This window comes from Larimichthys crocea, chromosome VIII (genome assembly GCF_000972845.2).
Source record: "Larimichthys crocea isolate SSNF chromosome VIII, L_crocea_2.0, whole genome shotgun sequence".
Classification (NCBI taxonomy): Eukaryota; Metazoa; Chordata; class Actinopteri; family Sciaenidae; genus Larimichthys; species Larimichthys crocea.
This window is the reverse complement of record NC_040018.1, coordinates 14,578,742-14,597,426: the sequence shown is the minus strand read 5'-3', so window position 1 is coordinate 14,597,426 and position 18,685 is coordinate 14,578,742. Positions and strand designations below refer to the sequence as shown.

The 18,685-nt window shown below is 39.5% G+C and overlaps 1 protein-coding gene across 1 annotated transcript in view; it reads right to left on the bottom strand.

Annotated features, from left to right (window-relative positions):
* Window positions 1-1,555: 1,555 nt before the first annotated feature.
* Window positions 1,556-18,685, bottom strand: part of LOC104924312 (DNA-binding protein RFX7) — a 19,193-nt gene continuing 2,063 nt past the window's right edge. The window contains exons 2-9 of the mRNA XM_019270465.2: window positions 16,667-16,700; window positions 12,148-12,233; window positions 11,860-11,982; window positions 10,273-10,389; window positions 9,095-9,179; window positions 8,746-8,959; window positions 7,724-8,004; window positions 1,556-7,537 (exon numbers count right to left, since the gene is read on the bottom strand). Of these exons, the coding sequence (XP_019126010.2) occupies window positions 4,286-7,537; window positions 7,724-8,004; window positions 8,746-8,959; window positions 9,095-9,179; window positions 10,273-10,389; window positions 11,860-11,982; window positions 12,148-12,233; window positions 16,667-16,700 (4,192 nt within the window). The 3' untranslated portion in view covers window positions 1,556-4,285. The remainder of the gene's footprint in view (window positions 7,538-7,723; window positions 8,005-8,745; window positions 8,960-9,094; window positions 9,180-10,272; window positions 10,390-11,859; window positions 11,983-12,147; window positions 12,234-16,666; window positions 16,701-18,685) is intronic.

The following is an 18,685-nucleotide window of genomic DNA, read 5'->3' as shown; positions in this document are numbered from 1 at the left end:
CCTCACCATATCTGGCAAGTTGCTGCTGTAACTCATGTGCAGCAAAACTGCTGTCTTCAACACAGGAGGTCAGGAAGTCTAAACAGTAGCTGATTAGATAATTTGGACCTTCATCAATCAGATAGCCAGTTTTGCAGAGCATGCTGCTGCACAAATCATACAAGGGAGTTCAACCAAGGAGGCTGGAGCCGGTTTCCTGCACAGGTTTAAATGTTACTACAGTTCACCACACGCAGCAGAACTGACTGTTATTCACAAATAACAGATGTACATTTACACAACTACTGTAATTACAATTGTGAGGTACTTAAGCTAAAATTACATTTATTTGTCATCTGTATTACTTTTCAGATGATTAGTTTGTATTATGATCCCATAAAATGTTTCAGATTGTAGTTCCACAAAAGACACATTTCACCTTTTCAGATTTTGTTTCATGATCCTGGTTGAGGGTGCAAGAGGTAAAAGTATCCAGTATTTCACATCAAAAGTGATATCAGAGAAAAATACTAGAACAAATACAAATTTGTGAAGCAGAACTTTGTTTTCTTATTCTGGTTAACCCCCCCCCCAGATGTATCTTATATATGTGACACAGAGTTAGCTCTTCATTTGAGACTTTAAGTACTTTTTGCTGATGATTTGACTCCTACTTACTATAAATAAAGAGTTAGGGTTTTATGGCTCTTAGTTCAGAGTTAACCTGGGGATAAGTTGGCTCACATTTTAGACTTGAAATAACTCTTTATTTTTGTGACATTGTCTACCTTGCATTAGACTAATTTAATAATAAAATTACGACTGCCCTAACACTACAGGCCAGTTTAAAATATCTTAGTGAAACTGGCCCCTGAATAGAATAGAGAATAGTGTAGTACACTGAGGCTTTGTTGAAATCACTCTCTGCTTGTCACCTACTGGTGGACTTGAGGGGTGACTGCCCCCCCTGGTGCCCCCATGTTAGAAAAAAAACAACCAAAAGTACACTAAAAGAGCCCTATATGCTAGAAAATTAGTTTACCTGTGCACGTCTCTGAGTAGTTAATTCATAAGATATTTTAATCTCATCCAAGGATTGAAACTGTTTTACCATAAATGCATCACAACCTTCTCTCTGTTGGGAGTACGTGCTGCATGTAGCTGGAGCCTTTTTATTTATTTTTGGCCCCTGGCCCTCAGGGAGCCTGAGTCTGCCATTGTTCCTACCCAGTGTAATATTTTTTAAGTGCCCAGGTTCTCAAATAAAAAGGGCACCAGCTGCATGCAGTAGTACGGCGCAGTAAGTAGTCAGCAAATAAAAACAAATTACCTCCTTAAACTCCAGAGTCTCTTGTCTCTTTCTTTCAAATGAATATTAAAGAAACACTGACTCCAAATTACAGATGTACTTAAAAAGGTTTATTAGTTTTAAAAAGTTGTTTAAAAACCAGTATCAACAAGCACTTCCCCTTATAAAAGAACCAGCTAAAATGCAAAAAAAGAGAAAATCCTCTGTACACTGACCACAGCAACATAACAGTGGAGGGCAGCTCTACAGCTCTGAACCACTTTCAACAAGAGGAAGGGTAAAGTCTTCATTGAACACAAACGTCAGTGCTAAACAAATAAATGCAAATGTTTTCTCAGACACAGTAAAGAGAAACACTGAAGCTAAGAGAACAGACAGAGAAGTCTGTCTGAATTAAATTATACTCCAAATGAGATTAAATATAATATATTACAAGGATATGATCTGCTTTGGCAGAAGTTATAATATATTATGACATTAATATGACACCATATAATTATGGATCGTCTCATTGCCGCATTTTAAAACGTGTGCAAATATTTTCTGGGATCTCTTTTTTTTTTTTTTTTTTTAACCAAGATCCAGTTAAAAAATGTTGAATAACATGCTGAATTTTGAGATTTTCGTCTCATCACTTACCACAATGTGTTTATATTTAAAAAAGGACTGTATATGACACATGATATTATGCTATGACACCTAACGTATGCTAGAAAACATCATAACAGTGCAAGTCAATTTACTGTGAATTCACAAGATTATTTAGTTTGCAAGGTTACAGCTCCTGTACAAACAACACACTCTAAATAAATAGTAACACAAAAACACACGGGGGCCACACTCCCAATCTGTACAACAAATAAAGGTAGTGTGACCTACAATACAAACACACTCAGGGAGCTAATGCTAACGCAGTTCATGGATATATTACAGTGTTTTGTTTTGTTTTTTGCCTCCAAAAAAACATTATTTACCTGATGGACTTACAAAAGCATCATTAATAGTAAACAAAGAAATTCTTAATATTGTCCTGATTTTTATAAAGAAATGATTTCCAGTGCACCAATCTTTCATGTATTTCCCATTTTATCCTTCATATTACAGATATTCTGTATTTGTTATGGCTATGTCCATCACATAGTATATTGATATTAGACACCAAGGATCCCAGTGCATGTTATTACAGGTTATATTTAAAGGTTAAGTCTTTGGTATGGACATAAGGCTCAGAAACCAAACCTCAGGAGCACCTGTGAGTCTCATCTCATCTATGGTTGCATGCCTTCTTTACACGTCATCAGCGTAAAGCAAGACGTTCACATTTGATCAGTGATTAGCTGTTACAGCTCAGGGCATGTAGTGAAGAACATTCCCCCCGTTATTCAAACCAAACAAACACAGTGCATTTATATAAGGAAACACAAGTACAGTATTACAGATTGTCAGTGCAGTATGACGAGTGCTACATTAGGAACCAAACTATTAAGTACATTTTTAGTTCATTTTTAGATTGAAGGCGTAATTTGCACAATTCAAATTATGCATTTTCTGAGTGCTAAGGATCATTATTATTATGATTATGATTATCTTTTATACACGATTCAAAAGTGCACAAACCCTTGTTTCAAGGGGCTTAGTTTAATTCTCAGGATTTTAAATATTTTATCAGTTTTTACCATAGCTGCTTGTTTGGTGGACACCTTTCATGTTGTACATTCAGACATGAAATGTGTCCCACAATCATCCACAATGCTCTGTGTGACATGACTACCATATAATGCCATATAAGTACTCAATACACAATTAAAGCTTTCAGTGCAGGACAGAGGTCATCCTTCTTGGCTTGATGTGTACACAATAAAAACATCTCAGAACAAGAGATCTCAACGTTTTTGTTCCATAATGTGAAGTGCTGATATTTCTGGACATATCTATGGATTAAACATTAACAAATACATACTGTGCATGTAAAGTAAAGGGATTTGTTTAAGCTTCTAACACTTTATAGTTTGTGATTATGCAAGACAAACCTTTGTGGCTTGACAAACTAAACAATGTGGAAAAAGAAGCTAATGATATTATTGAGGTAATTTCTCCAACATGTCTGAGCTCTACCTATATTAGACGTTTGATTCTCGTGATGATTAAGAGATGAGGTTTTTTTTTTTATTCATTAGCTCGTTCTCAGAGTCCCACTGTTAGAAATACTTTACATGAGAGAATTCCAAAGCTTGAAAATGTGAATATAATCAGATGAATTTTACAGAATGTTTATGATTTTCTTTTATGGTTCGGGTACACTTAAAAGTATTAACAAATACTCTATCTGCTCCATCGAAGTGAACCATCAGTGATGACAGATCATATATATTATGATATATATATATGTTAAATGGATTCACACAGATGAATGTGATTCTATGTCTTGTTGTTGCTGACACCAGACTCACACCTAAAGCTCATACAAAGATATCTTGTTTTTTTTTGTTTTTTTACAGTGAATTTACACCACAAAACAAATGTTTAATTTATGGCATATTATTAGTTTAGCAGTAAGTATATTTTGTGATTTTGTACCTTATGCTTTAGTTAGATAAGGCCTGCAGTTCCCAGGATTTAGACACTCGTTTATATAAAGAAATGCTGCTGTGAAAGGCTTCATGATAATAACATTGTTTCATTCATTCCAACATTTCTTTACGGTGTTTGATTTTCTCATTTTTCACAACATTAAAATGTTTCTTTTTTTGCTCTGTATTGTTTACTTATCAGAAATGCTCCTTTTCAAACATCATGAGGTGATATTCTCTGATTAAAGGGAAATGACCAGCATTTTAATCAGAGTTGCAGCATCTTTGCAGTTCAGTCTGGCACTTAAACTGGACAAACCTCGATGTGTCCAGTGTTGTATTATAAAGTGTAAATGCCTCAAAATAAATAAAACAAACAGCAACCACAGGTTAACATGTTCAACATGACTAAAAGAAAGCTCTATTTTCAACCCATCAACCCAACAGTTGGATGATCTTTACTTTCTAGCCAGTCGAGTCCGCTTGAATGTGCCGACTCGCTGGTGATTTGCTGAAACAGCTGATCATTCACCAACTCCTCCGCAACAGCATTTTGAAATTGCCCTTGCTGCTGGTTGGGGTCAAACAAAAGGTTTGTGTCCAATGCATTAAGGTCATTGATGCTGCTGGAGAGCTCAGATGTCATTCTGATTTCGCAGGGGAAATCTGCGGCGCCTGTAGTTAGCTCCGACACCTGTTCCATGAGCTGATTGCCAGCAGTAAGGCTGTTATCTGTCAGGAGGTCTTTCACAGTGCTGCTGAAATCCAACTCCTGATGCTGCTGTAGTTCTTCTTGATGCTGCTGTGAGCTCAAAGCTAACAACATAGACTCAGCCTGTTGTCGGTGCCGCTCTCCAGAGGCTGACTGAGCTCGGCTGTCTCCTGCTGAGAGAATCATTCGTTCATTAACAGCATTTTCGATGAGGTAATTTGGCCTCTGCAATTTGCATGTGCTGGTGGAGTCAGAGGTCATCAGGCTGAAGTGGTTGTCACTGCAGGAGAGGTTTGGGGTGGACTCCAGGATCTGGGTTAGATTCATGCGTGCAGTGTAGCTGGAGGGTAAATTATTGATGCCCACGCCCCGCACAGTGTCATCGTGGTCCCCATCCAGTTTGCTCAGAAGGACATTGGTGATGTTTTTGCTGTTGCATTGTTGACCCTGCGTGGGCAGGACCTCAGTTTGCATCATGACGTTGAGTGGCACAGAATGGCTCCTCTGAGCCATGCTGCTCACCCCAAGATTTGTCTGGCTGTTTGCAAAGATGTTCAACACCTCAGGCGTCACAGGCGAGTTAAAGGGAGACACTACTGATCGAGGGATATAAGGAAGATTTCCTGTGTTCCCACTCAAATTTCTCTGATGTACAGCGGGGCTTACACTGCGGCATCGAGAAGTTGCTGCAGGTGTGTTGGTGGCTTTGTTATCCAGAGGGGCTGGCACGGCAAAACCCTCCTGCTTGGTCATGTTGGCCATGCTAGCTACCTGCTGCTGCACAGGCGAGATGGGAGTCAAGCGGCCAAAATGGCTGTCGTGATGCCGTGCATGAGGGACGGCGAAGGCGTGAGGCTTTTGAAAATGGTCACCTATGAGGCCTTGATAGCTGGGAAGAATTCCACTGTTTGACTTGTTTGAGCTCCCATTGCTGCTGTTGTAGCTGTTATTCATCCACTCCAGCCTAGTCTTGTCTGGGTGGGTGGCCATCGGTCTCTGCATGGGCTTGACAGGGCTGCTGGAGACTGTGCTGCCATCATGGAAACCAGTGATGCTGGAGTTGATGGGTGTGAATGCAAATGGGTTCCTGCACTCCACTGGACTGGGAGGCACATTGCTGCTGCAGTTGGAGTGTGGAGTACCAACTGGGGTGTGACGACTGCTTCCCAGTGCGCTGTCCACTGGTGTTGTGGAGGCGATGCGGGAACAGGGGCTCTCTCTGGTGAGGCCTTGGCCTCCTCCCATCATTTCTGATGTGGGTGTGGGAGTGGGTGTCGGTGTTGGAGTTTGTATCGGGTTGCTGTGGCTGTTTGCAGCATGAAAGAAAGTCATGGTCTGATTGGTGGACATTATGTTGTCCGGCATCATAGCCTGTTGGCCTTGCATTGTGTTGCAACCTCCAAACTCCTGCAGGTTGTTAAGTTTCATCTGCTCTTCCATCTGCACCAGCTCCTCGACAATGCTGTCCTGAGTCACATCATCATCAAAGGGAAAGTAGTCGGTATCTGTCTGCATGGGGAGCTGGCTCGACGATGAAGCTTGATTGAAAAAGTCTAAGGGTTCAGTAGCAGGGTTGGACTGAGTATAGGTCTGTTGCTGAACTCCTTCCAGGTTCCCAGTGGTCAAGTTTGAACTCCTAACATCAGTCACACCTAAATGTTTTTGGTGGCCAGTGTTATTAGGTATAGCATGTGCATTAGCCATTGTGTGCCCTTGCTGTTGCTGTATTAACGCGTGACTAAATGAGGTGTTAGTTTCCATAACAGTTGAAGTATTTTTCCTCTGCAGTGAGCTCTGTGTTTTGGCAACAGAGTAAAAGCCACTGGCTCTGAAAGAAGAAGTGCCAAGTCCATGGACTTGAGTTGACGAGACAGAGTTCATTTTCGTCTCTACCTCCCTGGTAGCTGGTGCACTTTCAGGTCTAGTAGGGGCTCCGTGTCTGGGGACGTTAACCATGTTTCTCATCCCATGTGCAAGACCAGCAGCACCCTCTACAGCCTGCTGGGACATAAAAGCCCTTTTGATTGGCGAAAGGTCTGGGCTGAGGCCCGAACGTTTCCTGAGGCTCTTAGTGGACAAGAAACCTTCCTTTGCTGATGTTACACTGCTGCTTTCCCCACATGAAGGTCCCCTGCTGGTGTTCAGAAAAGAAACAGCACTGGTGTTCTGAGTGGAGGGAGTTAAGTGCAAAGTGCTTGTATTATTAGCGCAATTATTGCTGCTTTCGACTGGTGCCACAGTGTTAGTGCTCGAGGTGGACATTCCATTGCAAGTGCTAGTGCTGCATGTTTCCTCCAGACCCAGGAAGCCTCTGGTCTGAGGTATGGGCACACTGGCGGCCCTCTGTACAGACCCTCCAGCCCTATTTGCCATTGTTCCTTGGGTCAGAATTTGACTGCTAGGATTTTGCACTTGGCTGTTTTTATGTATAGCTTCAACTTCCATTTCAACATCGATGGTATGGTTGTAAGCAGTCTGCCCTGGCCTGGCCACCGGGGCCAGAAGGGGGGCTGCAGAGGTGCTCCTCATGCTTTGATTGTAGCTAACGTCTTCTGCAACTGCATAACTGCTAATGCCTGCAGATGCCGGCCGCAGAGTGGTGTTGGTAAGGGAAGTGGTGGTATTGCTGCTGTTGGGTGCAAGAGATATGGCTGTCATCTTGACCAAACTGACTGGGCTGACATGACATGTAGTCATCACAGTCTTAATAGGGTTGTTTCCGATGATCATGGTGGAGGGCGAGCGCAAAGTGATAGCTGTCGTTGCCGAAGGCTTGGGCAAGATTTGCGCATAGCGCTGCCGAGCGGTGCGCTCTCCCACAGGACTGGCTAGAATATTTTGTGGGGTTTTGGTGCTCTGTTTTACTGCCTGAACTGGCTGGGTCACCATTTGGAAGTTAATAGGGAGCATTTTGTTCTCTACTGTTCCCACTGAACTGGGAGACATCAGTTGCCTGCTTCTCTGTATCTGCAGAGAGAAAAGGTTGAAAATTTGAACTGCATCAAAGTTTCAAAACAATACATACATGGGTTATAGACACCTAAAGTGACATACGATTGTGGATATAATAACCATGTTGATTGGGTGCCTGCAGATAGGACAGAATTATGTTTGAGTCTAGAACAAACTACACTGAGAGCCCTGCTTTCTCACCGTGATGGGGCTCGGGACAGCAGCGACCATGATGCCTATGGCTGGCTGAGGTGATGGAGAGGTGGGACTGGCACAAGGCACACCGTCATCTGCCCTCTGGGTTTGTCCCTCTCCAGGTAAAGGAGAGTGCAGCTTCTGCTCTTGTTGTTTCCTCTGAATCTTCCTCTGGAGCTGCTGCTTGGCATCAACAGAAGGTGAACTCAGGGTGGTCACATGAGGCTGAAAGGAGTGTGCCTCAGCAGTGGGGATGAATGCTGAGGCTGACTGTGGAGTATTGAGCTCTAAAGAAAGGAAACAGTGGTATTTAGATATATCATGTGTCATGCTACTTTCATTATTAAGATGTAATAACTTCATCATAATAAAAAATCACAGTCACAGTGTTACATGTATAATGAAGTTTTATCATTCGACAGCATCTTAACTTATTATTTGTAGCAGTTCTGCTATTAATCTTTCTGTTTCCATACCCTAAAATATCTGAATAAAGCAATACAATAATGAACACAAGGTCAAAAAGAAATAAATCTTAATGTCAATAACATCAGTAATCGTTTCAAATGACCACCTATACCATAAAAAAATGAAGGCAGAGAGACAAACTGCAATTCTGTGACAAAGAGCATAAAGTAAGAGAGAAGAATCTCTCAGCAATGTCAACGACGATAAATATTTAGTTTAATTTTAAGTTTAAATAACATGTTCAAGAATATTTAACTTAAATATTAACTTAATATTGTATGAATTGTTTAAGAAAGAAGCCTTCTGGGTACATTTGCATAATCATATTTGTGCACAATCCACACAGAAAAGGTCTATTTTCCTTCGATATATTACAAATATTGACTGTATCAGCCAACATAACAGTCATTTATAAAAAAAATTCTGGTTGGGTTCTCTGTAACTACATCAAACAGGAGCATTTTTATATTGAGATATAGAGTCAAAACCTGACAGTGCAGTAACAAGTAACTGTCACTAGATGTCACTGCTAACCTGTCTTCACATGAACTCTGTCTTACCTGTTGCAGTGCCGGTTGTAATAGTGAGAGCTGCCAAAGACTTGTTGCTGATATAATGGCTGTCGATTAAGAAGCGAGCCAAGTCTTCCACGGCATCAAACTGGCGTTTTAACACCTTCTGGGCCCACTCACACACCAGATCACAGGCTGCAAATCTCACATCCTCCTTTATGCTGCTCAGCTGTCCCGCTGACTCAAGGACATCACAATGGAGCTAAACACAAGAGAATCGTGGTTATATACAGTATATGATATACATGACAGGACAGTGACATTAACAGAGTCACAACAGTTGCAGAGAGATCATTTTATTATTAAATATCAGTAAGGAAGATTTAAATGTACTTACTCCGTCCCCTGTTTTATGGAGATCCAAAGTGGGTAAAGATGGCATGTGAACAAAGGGCCTCTTCCTTAGTCCACTATAGCAATATGTAAGCTAATGTTAAGATCAAAAACACAACACATGCTGGAAATATACAGTATACATACACTGCTTTGGGATATCAATTACCTTATCAAACCAATACATTTAATGACATCTATTCAGCTCAGAGCTAAACAGACCAACTCAATAGGTGGTACGTAAAACCTGCACATATAAAACATTTAGTTGTAATCACTGATGAATTATAAGAAACTTGAGTATGGGAGTATTGAGTGTGGGAGCAGTGGTGTAAATATCTAAATACATATTTAAGTTGCTGAAATACTGAACTGCTGCTGAACTGTGTGGTAGCAAGTTTAATGGTCCAGCTTCTGATGCTGTGCAACCAATGTAACTGTGTTTTATTACAGAATAAAGCTTTGTCAACTTTTCTCTGTTAATAGTTACTATTCAAATGAGGGGTTGAGTTGTTACAGTTCAGTGTGATTCATTTTGATTAGATTTCATCTAGTGCTTTGAGCTGCTCCAACTGTAAATGTAAATCTAGGAGATAATGTTTGCTTTGCTTTTTCACTTGCAGCTACAGTACTACTCAAATTACAGATGTAATGAAGTGATACATGAACCTTTCAGTCTATACGCTGTAAGTAATTACTGACAATGCTGTAATATTTAAATCAATTCAAACAAGTTCAAACACAGAACTATATATGAAACCAGTTCTTTTGATTACTAGAAATATTTTACATATGAAAATGAATCCGTGGACAGTTTGCTAATATGAGTTGAAAACTTTCTTCAACATCCGATATTTTAAGTTTTTCTACATTATAACCCAGAAAAAGAATGAATGGCCTCACCTTACACAATAATTCATTCATTTAAATAACTAAAGGCTGTGAATAGGAACCAAGTTTTGGCAAAAAAGAAAAGAAAATAAATAATTTTGAAGGTTTCTGAAGGTTAAGATCACAGTGACTCCCCTGAGGGGCCTCTGTATTATGCCTCCGCTTCCGAAGCAGAGGGGGACTTTATTTCATTTCACATCTATATTTAGAGAGCTTATGAACTGCAACAGCAGATGGTCTGTGACCAGAGACAGAGGCCAGACTGTTACAATCCATTCCTGTGAAGGATATTTTGATTTTCCTCTCATGCCAAGTCGACGTGCCTTCATGTTCGGGAAGACATTTTTCATCATTTTTCCAAAGTCTGCAGCACTCAGTGGGTGATAGTTAAGATTGTCACAGAAGCTCCTGGAAGGTATAACAGACAGAATAAATGTAATTAAGAATAAAGAATTGAGATTAAATGCCTTTGATCACAAATCAAAATCAAAACACAGTTTTTAATGTGACAAAAGTCTTTTTTCTATTTTTTTCTATTCTAAAATTCAACTTTTCTGTCATGGTGTGACAATATTAGTTTGAACAATTAACGCTGCTCTAATAAATATTTTTATAATAACAATGGATAAAATGACACAGAATTATCACCATAACTTTGCTGTTTTGGTTCACTCTCACGGCTCTCATCTTTTTTTGAGCCACAGCATGCAGCTGTTCTCAGACAAAAATCTGAGGAACCCACTGCACACGAAATGCTTAGCATCAAACAGCAGACAAAGTTAGCGACTAGATGGTGAACACAGTGGGGCATTCAGCAGCTAAAGAGCCAAACATTTTTCTCAAGAGTTGGTGGAGACCAAACACGGAGTTAAAACAGACTATGCTACGAACATCTGTCATGACAGAAATATACAACACAGACTCTTTGATAACACATTTGCTATATCAACTTTATAAGTATGTTGTATTTACAGCTTGTTGTGCTGCCACCAAGTGGCCAAATCCGTTAATGCAGGTTTAAAGGTAGAATTGCAACAGTGGAGATGTAAACAAGATTCCCATCAAACAAAAAGTCCATCTACTGGTTATATATCCAGAGTATGAACCACACAGATACGTGTAGGTATGTACCAGAAACTGTAGTCCATTCATCACAGATTAACTGAAGTCCTGAACTGTGCAGGTTCAGAACACTTCGGTGCCTGTATAGTCAGCATGTGTGTCATGTGTGTGGGTTTATCTTCAAATGTCTCCGTCATGCTATTTAACTCAAAACCTGGATGTGGAGTATGTCCGGGAAAATATGTGAATATTGGCTATCAACTGGAAATGAAACAATTTCTTAAGAAGGCTTCATTATCCACTGCAATAGAGCTATGACAAAGCAAAGATTGCAACAAATGTGATTGTTTCAATGTACAAAACCAAATGTTGTTTTGAAGTGAAGCACGCTGCATCTCTTTAAAGCCTTTTCACCTGTCTATCCTAAAGGCGCCAATATTTCTGGAGGCCACTATATTTCTGATCTGGTAGAGTTAAAAAGACAGTTATATAACACTGTCAGAGCATTTCAATGGCTGTCTCAGACTTTCCATTCTAATATTACCAGCACATGCTGCTCTCTGTGATGCCTGCAGCGTCTATTTATACTGAGGCTTTAGCCGGCAGCAATTTTTTGCTGTCCTTCAAGTCTATACTTTAGTAATGGAAAAATCTGATTTGTAATATTATATATAGATTGTGTAATACATTTTGTATGTGTTTAATAGGAAACTGAGAGAAAAAAATAGTCTCAACTTGAATCTGGTTAGTTGGTTGGTGTATGCAGCTGAAGTTCATACTGGAGTTTTCAGCTGCCCTCTGTTTGTTTATACGTACTTGTATTCATCATAGACCTCCTGTTTGGGAAGAGAGGTCTCTGGGTATTCCTCTAAATGATTGCGGATCCAGCTGAATGCGTGCATCTGCTGTGTGCGGCTTGATGACAGGGCGCTCTGGTCACTTCAGGAAAGAAATGGATCTTTAGTTCATCGACAAAGTGGCACAGCAAAAGATACACTTGGCTGACTAAAGACTTCACCAGAGCTACTTTTAAGACAAAAAGGATTTTTAGATAATAGTAAACCCATTTTTCAGTATAAAGACAGCAGGTGTATCCTTGCTTACCTTTTATCAGTGTTACTGCTGGGACCAGAAGGCAACTTAAGGTAGAGGTAGAGTTTTTCAATGTCTGAGAACTTCTCGATATCTTGCTGTAGAAATAAAAAGGGGACAAAAAAATTTGAGTTTAGTATTTGGGTTTTCTGTTCATCAGCACAAATTAGGATTTAAAAGTAGAGGTTGTCCTCACAAATAGTGGAAGGGGGGAGTGATTCCTGGATGAACAGGACAAAACGCTTCATATTCATATTTTTCTGATGGATTACCAAGAAATGTTTATGTCCAAATATTCATGTATTCATGGTTCCCACAGGATGAATCTTATTGGTGATTCTCTGACTTTTCCCTTTAGTGCCACCAGTAAGTTCGCATCATGGACTGTATAAAACACAGACTTAGTATCCGTGACGTCACCCACAGGTTTATAAAGAGCCGTTGTGAAGCTCAGAATGTGGTGGCTCTGCAACTTTAAGCCTTAATATAATTTGAACAGGTGAGTTCTATAAAAATTCACCCTCAGTACAGTTGTCATGAACGGGGAAATTAGCTATAGATACCAAAACTGTTTTTTGTACCAGGCTGTAAACATGTTTATTTCTGCTGTGAACTTGGACATTTCATATGGCAGCTTATATAAACTTTTGTGGACAGCCTCACTGTTCGAGGAACTGCAGTCCTCCATACAACCTTGGATGTTGCATTTGTGGGTTTGAGTATAATATCTCAACAACTATTAAATAAATTACTATGGAATCAGGTACAGACATTTATGCCAACCTCAAGATTGAAATAGCAATGATTTTAGAGGCATTCCCTCTAACACAAAATTTCCTATTCCAGATCCTATTCTCTCTGTTCAAATGTGAAAGCAGTAACAAACATACATAGACTTTTCCAACACAATAAAGAAAATGTACTATTAAAATACAATCAAATAATGAATTTAAATAGTTGTTTAACAGTTAGCCTTTCAACACACGATATTCAAGCCCTGTTATAAACAACAGCCAAACCAGTGGCCACGAATCAACAGACGTAGGTAGATTAAACACATCATTATGCACATTATGGTGTTTGCATGGCCACCTCTCCCTCTCATTCATTCATACTGAGCACACACAGACCTGCCAAGAGTGTACTAACTAAACCTCCTCAGCTCGGCTGTCTGACCTACAAACAGGCTTCAGCACTTCTAACGACGTTCTTCAAAGGGAAAAAGAAACATGAGAACTTGAAGAAGGAGAAGTTTAAATTCTGGTGGTTTTGATGTCAGCAGACAACAGTGTTGAAAACCAAATGATACTCTAACCCTGTCATGTTGTGTGGCGTGGATTTAGTGTATTCAGTGCCTCTTTGTTTTGGTATTCAATCCCCTTGTAAGTATTTATGTTTTATGGTTTTACAACATTAAATCAAAATAGATTGAGGATCAGCGTGTAGACATTAGTGGCATCTCGTAGTATAGTTGCAGATTGTAACCCCTTGTTTCACCCTCTCCCTCCTAGCGTGAAGGAGAAACTACAATGGTGACGAAACATGTGCAAAACGATAAAGACTTGATCCAGAGCCAGTGTTTAGTTTGTCTGTTGGTCTAACCTTTGTTGCACCAATATTGTGGCAAAACCTTTATCGTGAATACAAGGGAACATTTCGACAAGGGGTGGCTGAAAAGTGAGAGGACGGATACAAGAAAAACCCACTGAACATTCCTTGGAGTACAGTTAAAGGGTCTTACAACTTAGTCTGTTTACAGATCTTAAGAAATATTACTTAATGTGTGAAAAAAACGAAGTAAAAGAGGGAGCAGCATGACCACTGATAAACATAGTCAGCTGGGTCTGAAGTTTAGAAGTTTGGAAATTAAACAAATCTGTAGGTGTTCAATTAGAAAGAAGTGTTTAGCAGACCCCTGTAGCCTGCTCTTTATCTGTGCTTGAGACTAACCACTGCACATTTAGCATAACATATCTGAATTTCCCCAAAATGCTGGTGAACAAATTGCACTGTGGTTAATGTAGGCGGCATGGTTTGAAAAGGAAGATCCATGGAATAAAAAAGACAATATCACTGGTTCTTCTGCTTTGACTTTGATCCTCTTTTTAGAGTGTCCATTTTGAGGCAGAGTTTAAATCAATCATTATTACAAATTGTGGTTCAACAAAAACACACACAATTCTTATTTTCAGGTGATTATACACTAATGGAAACATAGTAATGTATATTCTATACCATTGCTGCCAATAAATTATTAAAAAATGACTAAATACTAAAATTACACACTGGACCTTTAAGCCTACCAGTGCAGTGAAATTGTATTCATACAGCGGTACAGAAGAGACACACGTACAGAGTAAATTTCTGCAGACAGACAGACAGACAGACAGGCAGACAGGCAGACAGACAGGCAGACAGGCTTCTGTAGGAGCCTGTAAGGGGAGCTTGAGTCCTCAGCCATTATTCTCTCAGGACAGCTCACTGCATGGTGAGTGCAAAGACACACAATGCCAACATGTCTTCGCTCGTTTATATATATATATTCAACCTTTCAATTGGCTCCTAAGAATAAACTTTATTCTGTCCATCTTCTCCAATTAACTGCTTTGTTGTTAGGGAACCACAGCTCACGCACGGCTGAAGGTAACAGACAGCATGAACCATGAGGAATATGCGTAAATACACATAATAAAGAAACACTTTTTGTTTAAACTAGACATTTTAGATTCATTCCTACTAAAAAAATGTTGGCCTTTTTAGTGTGACTCATTTCCTGCTCTGCCGACTTGGACTGTCAATGTCTGTATGTTACTGTGTCATTAGCTCTGCACCGTGACCTCCTTCTCCCCTTTTTTTCTTGGCTGGGAGCAGTGACTTCCTAGTGTCTTGTGATCACTGTGAAGATCAGTCAGTATATTGTTGCACTGCTTTATGCTATTTTCAACAAGTTGTGATTGTTGAAGTAAAAGCTCTGGCTCACACTCAAAGTTAAGAGTAGCTGTGTATTAATTAATTTACAAATTACAGAATATTAAATAGTTGATGGTACACAGGAATCAGATATCAGGAGGAAGAGTGGTAGATGCCAGGAGACAACAAACAGACAGAGACATTTTTATCTGTCTTTTTTTGGAGCATGGCAGGGATGAGGGTAGGTGAACCAATCTGCATTAACAACTACATGACATCATACATTATAGAATATCATGTATGGACAATCAAAATCTTGGCCAGCTTCAACTCACCCTGACTCCACAGCAAATGTTTTGCATCTTCTTTCTTTTATTGGAGTATTGGAGTATTCTTAGGTTAAATGATACTGACAAGTGCACTTCCTGCTAAAATTCTTTATTCGTCATATCTTCAGCAAAGAAACAATTATTTCTCTGTTGTTCAACATGAAGCCTAAAGCTCCAAATGAGGCTTTAATAATGACTTTCACGTTCTCTGAGCTGAGCTGCATGCCGTTAAAGAGAGACGTCCAACTGAGCTCGCAACACCAATCTAGAGCACACGACATTAGCTGCTTAGTGCTGGACTTCTTTATATAGCAGGTTATGAAATCTACAGATCACTGGTCACAGAAGACCAGAGCCAACACAGCCTTAGTCACAATGCATGTATAAACAATATACATCAAACCATAACTAAATACAGTGTAATACAGCTACAGTCCAAGTATAAAATTTGCTCCAAAGGTGACAAATTGATACACGTGTACTTTTAAAATGACCTCTCTTTTCACATAATATCGCATGCTTTAAAATTTCTCCCCATTTACCGGTAGAACCCAAGGAATAACTTTAGTATGTTATAATATCTTTTTCTTTTCTTTTCTTATGTCCAATATTTGTGGGGTGAAATAAACAATACAATATTTAAAAGGTACGCTGAAGGAGCTCCAGGCTATACATATCACTCAGAGCTAATCTGATTATATTTTTCATTTAGAAATGCAACATACTGCTTTGTACTCCATTCACAGAGGAGACAATCACATGACACTGCTGTACTGAAAGCATATTTGGCCTAATTATGATGCTGCTGTTAGAGGTTAATCCCTTGATGTCAGCATTCATAGAGGCTCACTGCAGCCTACTACATGTCAATGCTCCATCCCACAGACTTTACATTGACTGACATCACGCCTAAAGATATCCATTCATGGCTCGGGGATAGTTTTACGAATCTTAAACCATCAAAGTTTAAAAATTTTAAAATGCAGAGAGTATTAATTGACCTGCTTGAGCTAAACAGTAGAAATCAGTAGCTCAGTACAGTTGTCTGGCCTCAGATGCCCCCCCTATAGGTTGTTCAAAAAATGTGTTGCTGACAGATCTGTTTTTTTTTTTTTTTTTACTGGGCCAGGAAGGAAATAAATTCATCTATCCATGTTTCAGCTCTACATGCGTGAACCAACATGCTATTTTTTTGTAATAAATAACAAACAATGCTTTACAAGATAACAATAAAATAAAACGTTCCATTAAACGTGCAATATGTAGGTTAAAAACACATCGAGAACACTCACCAGAATGTTTTCCACTTTGGATTGAACAGATTTGCTGAAAAATAAAGACAAAGTATAAATTAGTATGAAGCTGGTGTAACATGAGTGCTTGTGTCTAGTGTATTTATTTATAAAGCAGAGGAATGTTTGGTATGAGATGACCCTCCCTTCAGCATCTCTCAGGTCATGTATCCCACCACCAGGAACACATGTTGTTATATGTAAAAAGAGAGAGCGACAGAGAGCAACAGAGAGTGAGAGAGAGAGCGACAGAGAGGAGTGTGAGAGAGAGCGAGAGAGAGAGCGACAGAGAGGAGTGTGAGAGAGAGAGAGAGAGACAGAGACAGAGAGAGACAGAGAGAGAGACCGAGAGAGAGAGGCACTGTGGAAACATTGTCTGTGACAGAAGCACAGTAAAAGAGGAAATCTGTTATGTCTGTTTCATCTTATCTGAATTCAATCTTGAATGATGAATTTGATAAAAATGTGCTCTGTCTTTCACCCTTTACTTGTGAGATTGTGATTTTAAGGAAGAGTGTTCCCAAATTATTCATTGTGTTTCCTGATATTATTCATATATATAGCTATAACCATGACTATTGTATATTCCACAATAAAAGTAGGCCAGTCACATCTAGACAAAAGGTGCAGAACTACATGGTCTTGAGCCTTCAGCTGGATCCACGGCCATTTAGAGGAACAGCCTCTTAAGAGTCCTCTCTGCACAAACAGGAGGTCTATGATGAATACAAGTATGTATACAGTACACAGTACATTTTTCTTTATACACACTTACCAACTAACCAAGTCCAAGTTAAGGCTTTATTGCTAGTCTCAGTTTCTTATGAAACACATAAAAATATCAAAGTTTAACCAATATACACAGCTTTGTGAGTACCAGCATACATGTTGTCTGATATGTGGCAATATTTTACAGACCATAATGGCAAACAAAATGTCTGGGGTCATTTGTATCTAATAATTAAGCTCTATTTGTGTTTCTTTTAAAAGAACATCAGCTGATATATTGAGATTTCTTTGGCTTCCGCCCCAAAAATCCAGTAGCAGCCAGGCTTTAAAAAAACAAGCATTAGACAACACTCATCCTAAAGCTCTATACTGATTTAAACCAATGAGGCATCGCTCAGAGTCAAACCAGATACATGAATAACTTCTGCAAGTCTAATCCCTAATCTGCAGACAGGTCAGATTGTTGTTTACCATTGTACAGAAGATAAGTAATTTAAAGACTCTTAGCTGGAAACACTGGACAGGACCGAATCAAGTGGACGCCCTAAGCTACGACGAGAACAGTTCACTTTAATTCACTGTTACTAGGTGGCCAAGGATTTCCCAGCACTGAGAGGCCGTCATTAAGCTGCTTGTAAAGCAGATTTTGCAGGTACACTGAATGACACCTGAGACTTCGATTAGAAAAGGAGTAAAGAACTGAAACAAGATATCCTTCAAATCACACTATGTGTAATATCCAGGTGTAATTCAGCTTTGATTTGGTGGCTTGACCTAAAGCAAGCAGCAGCAGTAGCACTTCACTTATCATCACTCCATATGAAGACACGGTGATGGTCTGGTTGCAGATGAACTTGCTGACCCTTGACCAAGACGACAAGATCTCATTCTTACATGAGACACTCAGCAGCAGGTCACTGAGGTGAACGTCAATATTTATGCTGTAATCCCTGGTAAGGTTAAAGATTTAAGGAGCAGCACAAATATCCAATATCCCAATATGTTATTGACCAAAGCGACGCGTTTCTGTTGAGGTTTTTCCTCCTGACATTTAAACTCTGAACTTGTAGTTTTGACATTTTAATAGCTGCTTGACATTTAAACAACAGTGCTTGACTTAATTCCCCCACATTCAGGTTAAAAGGGTATTTTTGATCAGGGCATGGCCTTAAATGACGTCAACCAGAATAAACTGTCAACTGTTAAAGAAAATAGCATTTTTTTCTCACATAAACTGGCTTAACCTTAACACACACTCTTTACATTTATGTTGTTTAAGTTCACCTCATT